This window comes from Sciurus carolinensis, chromosome 4 (assembly GCF_902686445.1).
Source record: "Sciurus carolinensis chromosome 4, mSciCar1.2, whole genome shotgun sequence".
NCBI lineage: Eukaryota > Metazoa > Chordata > Mammalia > Rodentia > Sciuridae > Sciurus > Sciurus carolinensis.
Window position 1 is genome coordinate 54775874 of NC_062216.1, and position 17638 is coordinate 54793511.

General features: G+C 38.3%; 2 protein-coding genes across 3 annotated transcripts in view; one reads left to right on the forward strand and one right to left on the reverse strand.

Annotated features, from left to right (window-relative positions):
- Bag4 (BAG cochaperone 4) overlaps window positions 1-5068 on the reverse strand; it is a 23420-nt gene extending 18352 nt beyond the window's left edge. Inside the window, exon 1 of the mRNA XM_047550045.1 lies at window positions 4468-5068. Coding sequence (XP_047406001.1) covers window positions 4468-4740 — 273 coding nt within the window. The 5' untranslated portion in view covers window positions 4741-5068. The remainder of the gene's footprint in view (window positions 1-4467) is intronic.
- Lsm1 (LSM1 homolog, mRNA degradation associated) lies at window positions 4874-16909 on the forward strand. 2 transcript variants are annotated; one of them, XM_047550047.1, is made up of 4 exons: window positions 4874-5338; window positions 8294-8362; window positions 10277-10392; window positions 16382-16909. In XM_047550047.1, exons 1-4 carry the CDS (start codon window positions 5293-5295, stop codon window positions 16550-16552), a joined length of 402 nt encoding a protein of 133 aa, XP_047406003.1. In that variant the 5' UTR covers window positions 4874-5292; the 3' UTR covers window positions 16553-16909. The 2 variants fall into 2 exon arrangements, with proteins under 2 accessions (XP_047406003.1, XP_047406004.1); XM_047550048.1 differs by lacking the exon at window positions 8294-8362.
- The last annotated feature ends 729 nt before the right edge of the window (window positions 16910-17638 follow it).

The following is a 17638-nucleotide window of genomic DNA, read 5'->3' on the forward strand; positions in this document are numbered from 1 at the left end:
ATTCTTGGAGTCTACTATTCTTCTAGTATTTTTTCTCATAATATTTCATATTCCCTTTCTCTATCCCCTATTCTAGACTCTCAAAGATCTCCGCCCCACCACGACCACACCTGCAACCATTACCAAGCTTATCCAGTAATACTTACTACTTGATGACTCTCAAATCACTATCTCCATCCCATCTCCCTCCTGAGTCCCACACCTATTGTTGTGTTTCCACAGACAACTGACTGCCACAAAGACTATAATTCAACATTAAAACAAAAAATAAAAGGCAAAAACAGAAAATCACAAACCTATCTAATCAACCTCATATACTGTATCCAGAGATTAGCACACAGTAATCTCCCAAACTAACTGGATTGCAGCATAAATGAAAAAAGGCAGCACATAAGTCTTTGCCAGGTCAAATATTTTTTTAAGTCCAGATTTTAAAACAATTGTTAGTTCTTTTGGTACAAAACTAAACCATTTCTTCCCATAAAAACCTTTCATTTTAGTCATCTTGTTTTTCCCACATTTCTCATTTCCATCTGGTATAACTCCTAATTCTTTGAAAATGTCTTTCAAATCTATACAAAATACCTATGCATCAAAAAAAAAAAACTTGATGTAATAAAAATAAAATGCTAATTATACAATCTACATGGTACACATGAGTGTTCACCTACAATTCTTTCAAGTTTTCTGTATGTTTAAAGTTTATTACAATAAAATATTGAGGGTAAAGGTCTCTATATTCAGACATGGCTCAAATGCAAGCTTCCCACCCTCCTCGGCTTCTTTTCTGAACTACTATGGGAGAGTGAGCTCTCTTCCTGATACAGCCATCCTCCAAGATGGCTCCCAACATTCCCTGCCTCCTGGTATTCACACCTTTTGGAAGCTGCCTTCGACAACTGTACCAGACTGGTCACTAAAACAAAAAATATACAGCAGAAGTGATGGTATATCACTTCTGAGATTAGATTATGAAAGATGACAGCTTCTGTCTTGACATGCTTTCTTGGATGACTTGTTCTGGGAAAACATGTATATCATCTAGGGATCTTGTTAAAATGCAAATTCACAGACTGGGCTGTGGCACAAGCCTGTAATCCCAGTGGTTCAGGAGGCTGAGACAGAAGGATCTTAAATTCAAAGCCAGCCTCAGTAACTCAGCAAGGACCTGAGCAACTTAGTGAGACCCTGTCTCATAATAAAAAATAAAAAGGGCTGGGGATGTAGCTCAGTGGTAAAGTGACCCTAGATTCAATCCCCAGTCCAAAATAAATAAAATGCAGATTCAGCAGATCTGGGGCAGGGCCTAAGACAAAGCATTTCCAACCAGCTCCTATGTTATACAGATGCTGTTAGTTCAAGGATGAAACTTCAGTGCTACAAAATACTGGATATTTACAATACATTTTCAGGATAGGTAAAAAGGTAAGAAAAGTTTGACTCTTAAAAAAAAAAAAAAAATGGAGGGCTAGGGATGTAAGTCAATGGTAAAGCACTTGCCTAATGTGTAAAAGGCCTAAATTCAATCCCCAGCACTGGAGAGAGCAGATTTCGAATTTTTCCTGTCATATTTAAATATGTTAATACGGTCAAGTTGTTACTCTGGTTCAAGGCAACATCATCTCAATAAATCTAATTCTATAGAGCAAAGCTTCTCAAGCATAAATGTGTATATGAATCACCTGGGGGATCTCAATAAGTTGCAGCAGTAAGTCTAGAAAATGGCAGATTCTGCATTTCTAACAGCCTTGCAAACCTTTTTATTAGAAAAATTCTTGTTTCCTACTGTTAGTTGACAGATTAACAATACAAAAACATCAAACTTACATAAAAACCAATAAAGACAAAGAATTCAGAAAAAATTTTGCACTATGACAACAGGAACTGTATTCATCTTCTACTACTATAGAAGAAATTACCAAGCTATCCTTTCAAAATTTCAGAATCCTCAACCTGAAAGATAGAATACAAACTTTTAAAACAATATACAAATGCCCATTACACATATCCAGTTTTATCTACAGTTATTCCAGCACCATCATCCACAATATGTGGACACCTATACTTAAACCATACCTCACAACTCCCTACACAAAGCTAAAATCTCAACTGTTCTAGTTTATCCAAATCCCTTGCTACGTCTACCCCAGAAAACATGCTGTTGTTTTGCTAACCACAGTAAGGCCAACAAAAGTAAATCAGCAGTTTGAAGGTCCTCTCCTCTTTTCCTTCAACTGATCTTTAATTTGAAAACTTATACACCAAGCATTTCATCACTAGATCATGGGATTAAAGTCCCACAACCTACTTATTCCAGATCTAAGCATAGGAAACATAGATCTTTCTTTTACAGTAAACTCTCACTGTTACATTTTTTCTCATACAATTTTCTGAGATAAACTAGCATACCATAAAACCCACCCTTTTAAAGTGTACAAAATTCAGTGATTTTTAGTATACTGAGTTGTGCAACCATCACCACTAAATTTAGAACATTTCATCACCTCAAAAAGAAACTCCAAGCCCAATGTGGTGGTACATGCAAATAATCCCATGAACTCAGAGAAGGTTAAGGTGGAAAATCACAAATTCAAGGTCATCTTCGCCAGACTTTGTCTCAAAATAAAAACTGAAAAAAGGGTTGGGGATATAGCTCAGTGGCAGAGCTCCCACCACCACCATACTATAACCAGTAGCATCAAAAAGGAAAAAGATAAAATAGCCAGAGGCAGTGGCACTAGCCTGTAATCTCAACTCCCAGCCACTGGAGAGGCTGAGGCAAAATCATAAGTTCCAGAACCACCTGAACAACTTAGGGAGATGAAAACTCAAAATAAAATTTAAAATGATCTGGGTATGTAAGTCAGAGGCAGAATGCTCCCAGGTTCAAGCTCCAGTAATACAGGAAGAAAAAAAAAAGGAAGAAAAAAAAAAATCCACAAACTTGTGAATAGCTCTAGTCCCCCGACCTCTGGCAACCACTAATTTTGTCTCTATAAATCTGCCTACTCTGGACATGTTATATAAATGAATCCATACAATATGCTATGTTTTTGACTGTCTTTGCTCAAGAGGGATGATGTTTTAAAAGTTCACTCCTGTTGCAGCATGTAGCAGTACTTCATTCCTTTCTATGGGCAAATAATATTCCATTGTATGAATATATCATTTCTTGTTAACCCACTTATCAGTTGATGGACATATGGGTTACTTTCCCTTTTTGTTAAGAATAGCAGTGCTACTGAATGTTTTCTCTGATAAGTGGATGCGGATACATGGCGGGGTGTGGGGGGTTTAAGGGAAGAATAGAGGAAAGTTAGATCATGTAGAGGGGAATGGGGGGAGGGGTGGGGGAAGGAAAGATGGTGGAATGAGACAAACATCAGCACCCGGTGTACATGTATGACAACACAAATGGTGTAACTCTACATCGTGTACAACCAGAGAAAAAGTTGTACTCCATTTGTGTACAATGAATCAAAATGCATTCTGCTGTCATGTATAACTAAATAGAACATACAATTTTTTTTAAAAAGTGCTACCAATGTACATGTGAAATTCAGTTCATACCTAGGAATGAATTTGTTGTCTCATACACTAATTCTATGCTTAATGTTTTGAGAAATTGCCCAACAATTTTCCAAAAAACTATCATTTTACAATCCCACCAACAATGTATGAGAATTTCGCTATTACGTTTTCAACAAATGATTATGCTATACTTCCTGAGAAGCGAGGTGTGCCACCATTCTATAAAGATAGCCCCTACCAAGAACACTACATTAATAAAATGGAAACACATTTCTGGCAAGTATACAGAGAACAAAATGTTACAAGTCCAAATATATTAAGCAAGTGAGTTAACCTCTCAGATCTGCTTTCGTTATTTGAAAATAGGGATGCCATAATGACATTTACCTTGTAGTTGCTATGAACATTAAATAAAACAATCCACGGAAAGATGCTTTACAATATTGATTATTCGTGATTCAATCCAGGGCAAAGATTTAGGAGCAATGGGCTAAATGCTCAGATTCCCTCCCCCTCTATCAGGTTCCTTCTCCCAGCGGGAGGGGTTGCTGAGCGACAACGGGGGCTGCAGTCACTAGCCACGCAGTGATAAATTGTCAAAGCTCGAGAAGAGCCCTGTCATTCCAACCCAACATCTCTCCATGGTGATAGATCCCCAGTCTGCTGAGCTTAGAAGTCAGCACATATGTTTTTTCCTTTCTTAATAAAACAGATACACACTGCGGCCGAAGCAGAAATGGAGGAGTAAAAGGAACACAGGCATATATATTCCCCCACCTATGTTCCCAGTCCGTCTCTCCAACCCTCTCCCCGTAAGGAAAACAAATATGAAACCTAAACCATTACAAACTAGATACAAAAAGCGCAGTGGCCCTCAGCTACCCCACCACCAAACACCTCTATCGGATCCCCCAAGCCATATATTTCAAAGCTTACCTGGTGGCTTCCTGCAGCTCGACTCGGCTCCGGCCAGGCGCCCCCAGAGGGATAGTAGCCATCTCCACCTCCCCCTTCTCCCGGCCAGGTGGTCTCAGGAGGGCCGCCCCCGCGCACCCGCCACGAAATGGGAGGCTGGGGAGGTTCGGGACGAAGGGGAGGATATAAGGGTGGAGGTAGGTGCACTGGCACATCTCCACCCCCAGGCCCATAGTAGCGGCCGTAAGACGGACCGTCACTGGGGCCGTAGCCCGAACGCCTCAAGGCCGACATGGGCTCCACTGCCCAGAAGCGCTTCCCGCCCCCCACGGCCAGTCCATTGCGCAGGCGCCTGCGGGCTAGAGGGAGTGGACAGCATTAAGGGGAGTCGGACGATAACAGCCAATCCCAGGCCCGGATCCGCCCTTTCTGCCGAGCCCCGAAAATTGAGGACGGCAGTAAGTGACTCCCTGATCTCGACTGCTTGATCTGGAAGCAGGAAAGCGAGAGGAGGCACCGTGCTCCTTACATGAGAGGACACATTTTCCGACTGCCTAGCCAATCTAGATTCTTCTTCCTAGCTTCTTCGGAATGAGGAAACGGTGCCACAAACTGCAGACAGCCCCACCTCTTCCGGGGGATAGGCACGTGATACCGGAAGTGGGTGGAGTAATATGAAGGTGCTTCCGGCAGACCCCGGCGGCTGAAAGCCGGGGCAGAAGTGGTGGTCGGGTTCAAAAACATTCCTGTCCCGGTCCCGCCGAGGCGGCGACTGTGGTGAGAAGAAGGAGGTGTTGGACGTGCTGGCCTTTCGCCGCTGTACATTACAGCCTCATTCAGCTCAAAATGAACTATATGCCCGGCACCGCCAGCCTCATCGAGGACATCGACAGTGAGTAGCTCATTTTCGGGTGAAGCTTGGAATGAGACCCTTCCTCTCCGGAGGGCGGCCCTCTTTGGAGGGAACTTGTAGAATGAGTCTCGAGCCGGGAGCAGTGTGTCTTAAGCGCATTTCTGGGTGTTCTGCCTTGGAATTCTCTACAGCCTCGGGACCCACCACTTGTCACCCCCTTGTCTACTACCTCCGTTCTGCCCCTCGCAGCCCTCACCACCTGGTGAGCCACAAACTGGATTTTATTCTTGGTTCCGAGGGTCGTAGCAGCCTAAACCCAAGTACCAAAATGGCCCAGCCGACTTGTAGCGCATCCACTGCTTCCCTCTGCTTTTCTCGAAGTACTAGGTTGTTACTAGTGGATAGATGAGAATACTTACAGGAAGACTGCATCAAAAAATAAAAATATTAAGATAATAGCTTTGGTTTTAATTAGTAAATGCAGGCTTTTGTAATCTTTTACTATGAAGGTCATTAGCACTTTCAGGTTATATTAGTAGAGACAACTGCTAGACACGTTATTGATGTTTCTAGGAAGGCTAAGTCACTTCAAACTTATTTTTTTCTATTAGACAATTTTTTTTTATTTTACTAAGAACTCCCTTATTCCTGATTACTGTCTTGAAGAGTTCAGTCCTGTACAAAAGAGACAGTAGTTCTGTCTTTGTCAAAATTCTTATCTGTGCATTATTCTTCAAGTAACATTTTTTATCTTTTTAATTATATTATCCATGTCATTAACTTGTAATTGCTGCAAAATAATTTACACAATTTCCAAGATCATTTTTTAAACCCAAATTTCTTATTTTGTTAATGAAAGGTAATAATAGTGTAAATTGAACTAAATATGTGTATTAGCGATCACTCTATCAGTATGCCTATAAGGTATAATGAAATATTCTGTTTTAGTGGCTTGAAGATGCTCTTTTCCCTTTTGCCTTCACCTCTCCTTATATATCTGAATTACTTGAAACCACTAACACATCCTTCCATTTTCCTAAATATCATTTTTGTTTTCAAGCCTTCTAATCTGTGCCTCTTTGTAGATTTCAAGCCCCCTCCTTTAAAAGTTTGAAACTGTGGGCTGGGGAGATAGGCAGGCTGGGGAGATAGCTCAGTTGGTAAAAAAAAAAAAGTTTGAAACTACTTGACATACAGACTTTACTTCACCACCAATACACACACTCTCCTCCTTTCCTCTCAGTCTTTTTGTATTTTCATGCATCTTCTCATTTGAGTAGAAAATATTCCTCCCTTTCTATTATTACTCTTTCCTCCCACTGCCTCTAGAACCTTCTTGCATTATACTTTTGCTTTCACGTCTACTACCTCTTTGTCCTTGCCCAATACTTTCCTTTATATATGTTTCTGTCTCTCCATCTCAAACATTTCCTCAGTTGTATCTCCCCATCAGATTTCCATCTCTTTATCAGTATCTCAAATCTCCATTTTACTCTACCTCCTGACCACCTTCAATAGACCACCTTCTGTGAACTGCACTCTAATTTTTGCTGTCAACACAGTACTGAAACTGCATTCTTAAGGCACTCCTCTGAGTTCTCTCCTGCAGCATTGTGATACTTCCACCTCTGAATTCTTAATTCTGTTCTCTCAGTGTCTCTAACACTGGTTCTTGCAGATTTTTATTTTTTTTCTCTCTCTCCAACTCTTACTGTTCTCCAGAAGAGATAATCTGAGTAGCAATATCCGAACTGTTTCTTTCTCTAAATCTCTGAGATCTCCCAGATAGGCATTAGCCTCATAACTTCTCTTGCTTTTCTGTTCATTTAGTTTTCATTGTTTTCATGTTTCTTATGAAGTCAAATCCAAATTAAGCTTGCCCCTAATACTATTCTGACTTTAACTCCTGCTCTTTCCCTTCATATCCTCAACCTTTAGCCAAACATGTGGGTATATAGTCCTTTTGTCCCTCTTGCTTAATTTACAGATTTCTCTCCCCTTCCCTCCTTTCCTTTCCCATGACCAAAAATTACTTACCTTTCAAGATCCAACTCGAATACCTCCTCCAGACAGATGTTATTTTCTCTGAAATCTCATATAATTATAATTTGCTTGATTATGGCAAGAACAGTCCAAGGAATGATACAAGTTCCTTAAAGGCAAAATCACTGCCCCTCTTTTCTGCATCTACAAAGTATTTTATGCATGGCATTAAAGAAATGAATGGCTGAAATTTTGTTATCTTTTCTAATAACTGGCTTATTCTCATCCTTCAGTGTCATCTCTCAGTTACTTTTCCAAAGAGGTTTTCTCTTGCTCTCCTCTGTTCTCTTCATCATCCTTTCCTTCTATCGTGTTTATTATTCTGTTGTACTAATCACAATAGGTAACTTTCTTATTTGTCTTTCCTTACAAGGAATATTAATTCATAAGGTTGGTGACTTTGAGAACCCAGAACAGCTTATATCTCTTAATAAATATTGAATTTCTGCTGTAGCTTATTAGGTCCTCATTGTAAATATCTGAGACATTACTTTTGCTTTTGTTTTGGTGCTAAGGATTTACCCCAGGACCTCCCACTTACTTAGTGCTTGCTCTGTCTCTGAGCTGCTCCCCCAACCCAAGGCTTTGTATTTATTGAAAATCTTTCTAAATTTTTTAATATACAGACAGAGAAACTGACATGACAGTATGAAGGTTTAAGTGCCAAACATAGGGTCTGGAGCCAGTTAGGCTTCCTGTCTACTGCACACACTGCACTTTTTTTTACTTCTTCTGCCACTCCTATGATTCTCTTTTTACCACCAATCTTCAAATATAAGTCCTAGGCTGTCCTGGGCATCCCTCTGGTTTTTTTTCCAGTGAATTCCATATGAAGTCCATTAGAAAAGGAAGTGGTATACTTAAACTACTATTAACTTTATTTTCCTTATTATTCTATAAACTCACTGAAGCTGACAACTTTCATTTTAAAGATCTTTTTCCTCTCCCCAGAAAAGCACTTGGTCCTACTTCGAGATGGAAGGACACTTATAGGCTTTTTAAGAAGTATTGATCAATTTGGTATGTATTGATTATGGACTTCTTTAACCCTCTGGATAATAACAGCCACTCATTGCATTTCTGGTGTTATTTTATGTTAAAATGTATTTATCTATAACTTTTTCATATTTGTCTGACATAATGGAACTGTTTTAAGTAAGTATATGATTAGGTGATTCAAAAGCTTGTGTGTTTACAAGCTTGTATATCTACAACTGGTTATCACTATGGTGTTTTGGATTTTTTTTTTATTTCCCCCATTAGAGGGAGCCAAATGATAGAAATAAACTCAGTTCACTGAAAAGACTGCTCATTTGTACATTGGCTTGGGTGCCACTACTCTTCAAACACTTCCTGCACTGAAGGTAATCCCTCCTTGTCCAATGAAAATTGAGGAGAAGGCATTCCCTGAAGATTTTTAGGGAACGTTAAGCTCAATGTTTTTCACATAGGGATACATTAGACTCAGGAGTCTCAATCTTTGTTTTACAGACTGCATTTTTCTAAAGTAAGAGATGTGTGTTTCCTTCTGTTTCAAGAAACTTTTCAGTTCACATCAACATTTGTTGGACAGAAGGGCTAGGGGGGTAGCTCAGTGGCAGTGCTTTTGCCTAGCATGTGTGAGGCCCTGAGTTCAATCCTCAGAATTGCCCCCCCCAAAGAAAGAATTATAGAAGGTATGGATACTGGCTGGGCATGGTGGCTCACTCCTGTAATCACAGCAGCTCAAGAGGCTGAAGCAGGAGGATTGTGAGTTCAGAGTCAGTCTCAGAAACTTAGTGAGGCCCTGTCTCTAAATAAAATATAAAAAAGGGCTGGGGATGTGACTTGGTGGTTAAGCACCTGTGGGTTCAATCCCCAGAACCAAAAAAAAAAAAAAAAAGAAAAAAAAAGGCTGTGAATACCTGAGCATGGTGGCAACACCTTTGGTCCCACCCTGCTAAGGAGCATCACTTGAGCCCAGGAGTTCAGTTTGGGACGCCCAGTGAGACCCTAAAGAAAAATATATGAACATAGATTTCTGCTTTACTTCAAATAAGAAAAATAGTACTAATTGAAAGAAGAAAAATAATTAAGGATAAGTAGTGAATGTTGAGTACTCTTGTATTACTGACTATGATTATCTCTCAAGGTGAAAAAATAGATTTTTGCTGTATCATAATTTATGGATACCTGCATTGGTTTAAATGAATCCTAAGTACTGAAACAAAGTTAAATCTTCTATAAGGCATCATATACACATACCCATACAACAAAGAAACATTGTCTTCTTCCAGAAACTAAGGTTTTAATCTCAGTTGTTCAAGTTATCTAAATTCCTATTCATTTATATTTCTTTTTTTTTTTTTTTTTTCATTTATATTTCTTTTCTTTTTCTTTCTTTCTTTTTTCTTTTTCTTTTCCTTTTTTTTTAATGTATACTGGGGATTGAACCCAGAGGCACTTTACCACTGAGCCATATCCCCAACCTTTTCATTTTTATTTTGACACAGGGTCTCACTAAGTTGCTGAGGCTAGCCTAGAACTTTACTTCTCCTGCCTCAGCCTCCCAAATTGCTGGGATTACAGGCATGCAACATGACACCTGGCTCATTTATATTTTTTTATAGCTATGTTGATTTTTTTTTTAGCTGTTAGAAATTTATTTTTCATGATTTATTTCTGCCATTATTCATGGATTAGCACAACATAATCCCAAATACTCTATTTGCAGTTGTTAAGTCCTTCTAAATACTGTGTCCTACTTAGTGAAATAGAAAATTATTTGAAATTTTTGTTCTTCCTAGAATTAGAAAGTTTGGAAATTATGTTTAGCTAAATCTTTTCTGCTCAGAAATCACTGAATAGTTGAGTTGTGGACCTTTACCCAATCATATGTACTAAATATCTTTTTTTTATTTTGTTTTTGTTTTTGTTTTTTCTGTACACTTATAGCTAACTTAGTGCTACATCAGACTGTGGAGCGTATTCATGTGGGCAAAAAATACGGTGATATTCCTCGAGGAATTTTTGTGGTCAGAGGAGAAAATGTGGTCCTACTAGGAGAAATAGTAAGTGAAAACTGTTCAGCTGCTATGGATCTTGATATTCTACTAGTTAGGTTTCTTTTGTCTTTTCAAGAGGGAAAAAATATTTTCCACATATCACCCAGTTTCTCACAGGCACCCATGAAATTAGGAAAGCTACACAAAAACATTAACTTTGTTTCAGTGCCTTTGGGCATCTTGATTCCATGAGCAAAGTATCAGTGGTTTTACCTGATACAAAAAATATTGTCTTTATAAATGTGTTTGTTAATATAGAATTTCTGTTTATGTCTAATAGCAGAAAATTGAAAAGACTTTCAATGTATGTTGTTGATTTATAGTTTACATGTTGGAATATTTTTAGTCATTTAATTGATTTAAAGTGGTTTTCCATGTCATAAAAATTACTTAGCAGAGTTTGAGAGAAGAATCCCATTTCATATATAACATATTGTTCATATTTGTCAAGGGGGAAAGAGGGGAAAAAAGGCTATAAGAAAGCCCTTCTTTTATCTATCCTGAAAGTGGAGCTCAGCTTCACTCAGATCCTTGGATCACATCCAGGGAGGAAGTACCTGTGCCAAAAAGAACAACTAAAAAAGGGATGTGGTTCAGTGATGAAGCACTCCTGTGTCCAATCCCCGTACCAAAAATACAAACAAAAAAAAGTTAATCTTCCAAAGTGTTATTGATGTGTATCTGTGTGTATACATATTATACTATTGGAAAACTATTTTATAAATATAAAACTGTTAGCAGGTTGGGGTTATGGCTCAGTGGTAGAGCACTCACCTAGCATGTGTGAAGCACTGGGTTCCATCCTCAGCATCACATAAAGATAAAAAATAAAGATATAAAAAAAAAGTTTAGTTAAAAAAAAAAAAAAAAACTGTTAGCCATGCATGGTGGTACAATACCTATCATACCGGCTACTCTGGAGGATGAGACAGCAGGATCACAAGTTTGAGTCCAACCTCATAACTTAGTGAGACCTGTCTTCAAAATAAAAAGGAAAGCCAGGCATGGTGGTGCACACCTGTAATCCCAGGGTCTCAGAAAGCTGAGGCAGGAGGATCCCAAGTTCAAAGCCAGCCTCAGCAACTTAGTGAGCCCCTAAGCAACTCAGCAAGACCCTGTCTCTAAATAAAATATTAAAAAGGACTGGTGATATAGCTCAATGGTAAGGTGCCCGTGGGTTCAATCCCTGGTTCCAAAAAATTAATAATAATAAAATAAATAAATAAATAAAAATAAAAAAGAGGGGGTTACTGGAGATGTAGTTCAGTGGTATAGCACCCCTAGGTTCAGTCCCCAGTATTACAAAAATTGTGTTTAAAAAAAAAGTATTTATATATATATATTTATATATGTATATAACTTATATATTTATATGTATATGGCTATTAAAAAGCTATTAAAAGTACTCAGACTTTTTTTTTTAAGTGTCTTTAGACATTTGATCAAGTTAAGTCTTGCTACTTCTGATTATTGGGTTTGCCAAGAAAATTAAGATCCCTATAAGACTAGTTGGGGTGTGCATATAACCCACTGGTAGAGTTTGCCTAGTGTGTGTAAGACCCTGGATTTGATTCCCAGCACCACAAAAAAAAGGAAAAGGAAAAAGAAATTAAGATCTGGTAACCAGCACTGTTTTCTGTTTTTCACTGAAGAAATGGTGTTTAATTTTTCCTTTTTTATTTTGTTTTTAAAGGTTTTCAATAAAGTTTCCCAATACCTAGCCACATCTTAATTCAGTTTACAGAAGTCTTTTGAATAAAGTGATTTACTTCAGAGCTAATATTTAGCAATTGGTCATTTGAAAAAGCAAGGAAATAATTCTGACAGGGTCAATCAGATTGGTCCAGAGACCTCATGTTGGAAATAGCTAGAAATAACTAATCAAAACTATCAGTACTGGGCTGGGGAGATAGCTGAGTTGGTAGAGTGCTTGCCTTGCAAGTACAAGACCCTGGGTTCAATCCCCAGCACCGCAAAAAAAAAAAAAAAAACTATCAGTACTGCCCAAGTGCTGCTGTGAAATGTATAAAAGACCTTTTTTCTTATTTATAAATTATTTTTATGATTGGCATATGTGATTTGTTTTATCATTTCTAGCATGTTTAAGCAGCAGAAATGGGCATCATGTTTTATGTACAGGTTGAAATAAATCAACTAGTACTCCAAGGATCTAGTAAAGAACTGTAAAGTAGTCCACTAGTATATTGAAGGAGCTACCCATCTCTGGATTGTAGGATTGAGGACAATTTGGGTGGGGGTTGGGAGGGACTAGTGATTAAACCTAAGAATACTTTACCACTGAATTATATTCCAGGGTTTTCTGTTTTGTGTTTTGTTTTGTTTTGTTTTGTTTGGTACTCAGGATTGAACCCAGGGGTGCTTAACCACTGAACCTCATCTTCAGCCCTTTTTAAAATATTTTATTTAGAGCTGGGGTTGTGGCTTAGTGGTTGCACACTCGCCTAGCACATGAGGCCCTGGGTTCAGTCCTCAGTACCACGTAAAAATAAAATAAAGGTATTGTGTCCACGTACAACTAAACTCTCTCTCTATATATATATATATGTGTTAAAAATAAATAAGTAAATAAAATATTATTTTATTTAGAGATAGGGTCTCAATAAGTTGCTTAGGGCCTCACTAAGTTGCTGAATCTGGCTTTGAACTTGTGATCCTCCTGCCTCAGCCTCCTGAGCCAATGGGATTACAGTCGTGTGCCACCGTGCCCAACCTGGTTTTTCTGATTGTTTGTTTTGTTTAATTTTGAGACAAGGTCTTCCTAAGTTGCCCATGCTAGCCTCGAACACATGATCCTCCTGAGTCACTGAGATTACAGGCATGAGCCACCATACCCAGCTGTGGGTGACTTTTAAAAATTTTCCGAATTCAGTTTCTAAAAAGAAAAGGTATTACTTTGACGTCAGGGAGAAAGATGTTAATTTACAATATTTACACATACTCTGCTTCACTTTTGTATAGTGCTAAACGCAATAGACATACTTTCCATGCCTGTTATGTTGGCACAAAAATGTGTCAATGGTAGATAGATGTACATACATGTGTAGAGAACAAAGAAAAAATGTACTTGAAGATTCGTTGTTCCCTGGGATCCATTTTGTAGGGAAAAGTACTTTTTTTTAACATGTTATGGTTTGGATACTGAGTAGTAGCACTAGAGAAACATGGTTGAGGAAGGCTTACATGGTTATTTATGAATCAACAGTCAATTTGAAGAAATTTCCAGCCCCAGGGAAACTCATGCCCAGAAACCATTTAGATTCTATAAATATTACATTGCTTAAGAAGTCCCTGGATTCTGCCTCAAGGATGATGATGCACACAGCCTTAATAATAAAACTGATTATTGGGAAGCAGCATCTTAACCACATGAGTAGCTCAGTAAATGACATACTTAAAAGCTCAAGAGGCTATATACCAAGAACACTGCCCTCCAGTTATTATCAACGGATTGTGAGGAAATGTATAAGTGATAATATATATTTTGCTGGGTACTGTTAATTTTTGACCCAGGGCACCAGTGGCTTATGTAATGTGTGTGGCTTACCTTAACTTCTCTGGTGATAGTGCTCCACCTGACAGTGTTACTGCCTGTGAGTTTTAAGAACTTGGCAGTATGTGACAACTAGTATCCAGGCTAGAACAGCTGTGGAGTTTGTGTATGTGTCATGCCTTCCCAAACCTTGTCATTGAAAGTGATAGAGGAAAATAAGAAATGAATGCTTTGTATAGACTTTCCATGTTATAAACACACAGAGTAATTCTTGTATGTTAATTTTAAGGAGAACAAACTGAATCTATGAATAGTGAGGTACATTTATAGCAAAGTTCTTCTGCATTATGAAATTGTTTATGAAATATAAGATATTCAAAAATAAAAAACATTCTATATTCAATGAAAAAAGTTACAGTCGATATTTGTATTTTTGTATTTTGAGGTCCAGTTTGTTTGTTTTCATTTTTTTAAGTTAATATAGATGTAGACTGCTGCTACAGGAAGATTGCAAGGTCAAAGCCAGCCTCAGCAATTTAGCGAGGCCCTAAGCAACTTAGTGAGACCTTCTTTCAAAAAAAAAAAAGGGGGGGGGGCCAGGGGGCTGGAATGTGACTCAGCAGTTAAGTGCCCCTGGGCTCAATCCAAGGGTTGGGGGGAGGGCGGAGGGGGGGGAGAAGAAATATATATAATAAGCATAAAATGTATATAAAATAAAATACATTTTTTAAAGGATATTCACCAAAGTGTTAACCCTTCATACTAGAAGTATGGATAATTTTTAAATACTTTTCTACTTCTCTGCCTATTTTTTAAATTTCCTACAATAAGAATTTTTTTTGAAATCAGGAAAAAGAAATAATTTTCTTATTAAGCAAAACTGTTTAAAATTAAAATAGTAAAGTAATACATTGGGGCCAATCTGGTTTAGTAATTCAGCTGGTCCTCTAAAGTACTCTATAGACTTGTCATAAAGCATAAAGGAGGAAAGAGTCTTGTGTTGTTTTGTTTTGCTTTGTTTTTGTGGTTCTTGGGATCAAGCCCAGTGCCTTATACATGCTAGGCAAGTGTTCTACCACTGACCAACATCCCTGGTCCTTTGTGTTATAATTTAGAAAGTCCTAACTAATGCAATAGAGGAACCATTTATTACCTACAAAAAGGGTAGGAAACTAGGGTCAGTGGTACAGGCCTGTAATACCTACTACGTAGGAGGTTAAGACAGAAGGATCATAAGGTGAGATCCTTTCTCAGAAAAAAAAAAAAAAAAAAAAAAGACTGAAGATGTAGCTCAGTGTTTGAGTGCTCCTAGGTTTGATCCCCAATACTAAAAAAAGAAAAAGTGGGAAGGGTGGTACTGACTCGAATCAGTGTTCTCTATCTACTTTTTTGGGGGGAGGTGGGGCTTACTGTGAATTGAACCTAGATTTGTTTTACCACTGAACTATGCCCCCAGATCTTTTTAGTTTTTGAGACAGGGTCTCAATAAATTGCTGAGGGTCTCACTAAGTTGTTGAGGCTGGCCTTAAACTTGTGATCCTCCTACATCAGCCTTCCAGATCTCTGGGATTACAGGTGCACACCACCAGCATTCTATACCTTTTACCTCCACAAAATTAAGCCAACTTTGGAAATGTAAAACTACAGTGTAAAACCTCTTGGCCTGGGAATGTATGTCAGTGATAGAGTGCTTACTAGCATGCATAAGACTGGATTCCATCCCCAGCACCACAAAAAAATAAATCAATAAAGCTATATGGGTCTCATTATCTTTCTTGGATTCTGTACAGTTGGACAGAGATAGCTGTCTATAAGCAACCCATATAATTTTGTTTAAAAAAAAACTTGCCAGGCAGAGTGGCACACACCTGCAATCCCAGCAACTAGGGAGGCAGAGGCAGGAGAATTTCAAGTTCAAAGTCAGCTGGACATCTTAACCCCTTCTCAAAAAGGGCCTGGATGTAGTGGTGCACACCTGCAATTCCAGTAACTTGGGAATCAGGTAGGAGGGTCACAGGTTTGGTGCCAGCCTCAGCAACTTAGTGAGACCCTGGTTCTGGAGGGAAGTAGCTCAGTGATAAGATGCACCTACGTTCAATCCCCAATACAAGAAATAAGTAAATAAAATAGGAAGGTGATGTAGCTCAGTCATGGAGTGTCCCTTTGTTCAATCCCCAGTACTGCAAAAGAGAAAAATTAATCCTTGAATAAATAAAGTTAATCCTAACTAATGTGGGATTTTGGATAACTTAAAACTTTGCTATACACAGTGGTACTGATCTTTTACCATGTTCTGGTTACATATTCTGTAGTAATCTTATCAGCCTTTTTTTGTTTCTCTGCTAGAAGGATATCTCAGCCATGTCACAATCATGAAAAGTAATCTGAGTCTGCCATCAGAATCAAATTTGTTTGCCTTTAGATCTGTAAGTTTGTTTATTCTGGGTCGTTATGGGAACTTTTTCAAACCTGCCTCTTTTGCAGGACTTGGAAAAGGAGAGTGATACACCCCTCCAGCAAGTGTCTATTGAAGAAATCTTAGAAGAACAGAGGGTGGAACAACAGACCAAGCTAGAAGCAGAGAAGCTGAAAGTTCAAGCCCTTAAAGATCGGGGTCTGTCAATTCCTCGAGCAGATACTCTTGATGAGTATTAAGTCATTGCTCAGAAGCTATTGCTTTGGAGAATAGGGACTGTCACTGAATGAAAGTGACATCTTGGTCACCTCATTTGAACAGACTGTAGAGTTTTGAAAAATTGTTTTTATTTTTAATTCTTTCACATATGCAACATGAAGAAATCATGTGGGTTTTTGTTTTTTGTTTTATTTTTGTTTTTGTTTTTGTTTTTTTTAGTAACAATCATTGTTTAAAGAAAGAGTGGCATGGACTCCTTTCACACATACGTCACTGTGGAGCCAGCAACCACGTCTTTATATTGCTTTTTATATCCCAAATTAGAGTTTACAGAGGACATTTTTCATTGACTTGTAAATAAAATATGAATCTCAGAACTGTCATGTTATTTTCCAAGTTGGAATTGCCTCCAGAGATAGACAAAAAAATTTTCTATTCAAAAAGTTATAAGCAGTCCACACACTGGGATTTCCCTTATCATCACAATATCAAGTAGCTGGTTACTTATGGAGGTGTATTTTCATACTGATTATCTTGGGGGTCCTCCCCACACCCTTTTTCAAGTTTGTATCTGATAAGAAATTTTCAGGGTTAAGGAAGGAGCTTTCATTTAAGTTTTCCAATAACTGATTACAAAAGAAGCCTCATGTTTGAGAAACAACTTCATTCTTTTTTTACCCACAGCTGTACCAACCAAGTTCCCATAAGATCCACCATTTTCATGAGATGGCTTGCTTTCTGAGTCTTCCGTTAGTTTGGTTAGGTTTCCTAATCCTTTGGATTGAGTCTTGAGCCTGTTTGTGCTCTGACCATTTTTTAAAACAGACAAGTGAAATGTGTTTTAGTGACTGATAGGTCATGGACCTCTTTGTTGATATGATTGTTGAAGAGTGACTACTGTGCTCTAAGTATAACAAAGTGTACTTTAAAAAGTAATGTGGTGGGGCTGGGGAGATAGCTCAGTCAGTAGAGTTCGATCCCCAGCACCCAAAAAAAAAAAAAAAAAAAAAAAGTAAAATGGTGTAAGTAAACAGTGGACTGAACAAGTCATGCAGAGACACAATGTAAAATTGGCTTACTGGGATGTTGGGTGTAAGAGAGTTATC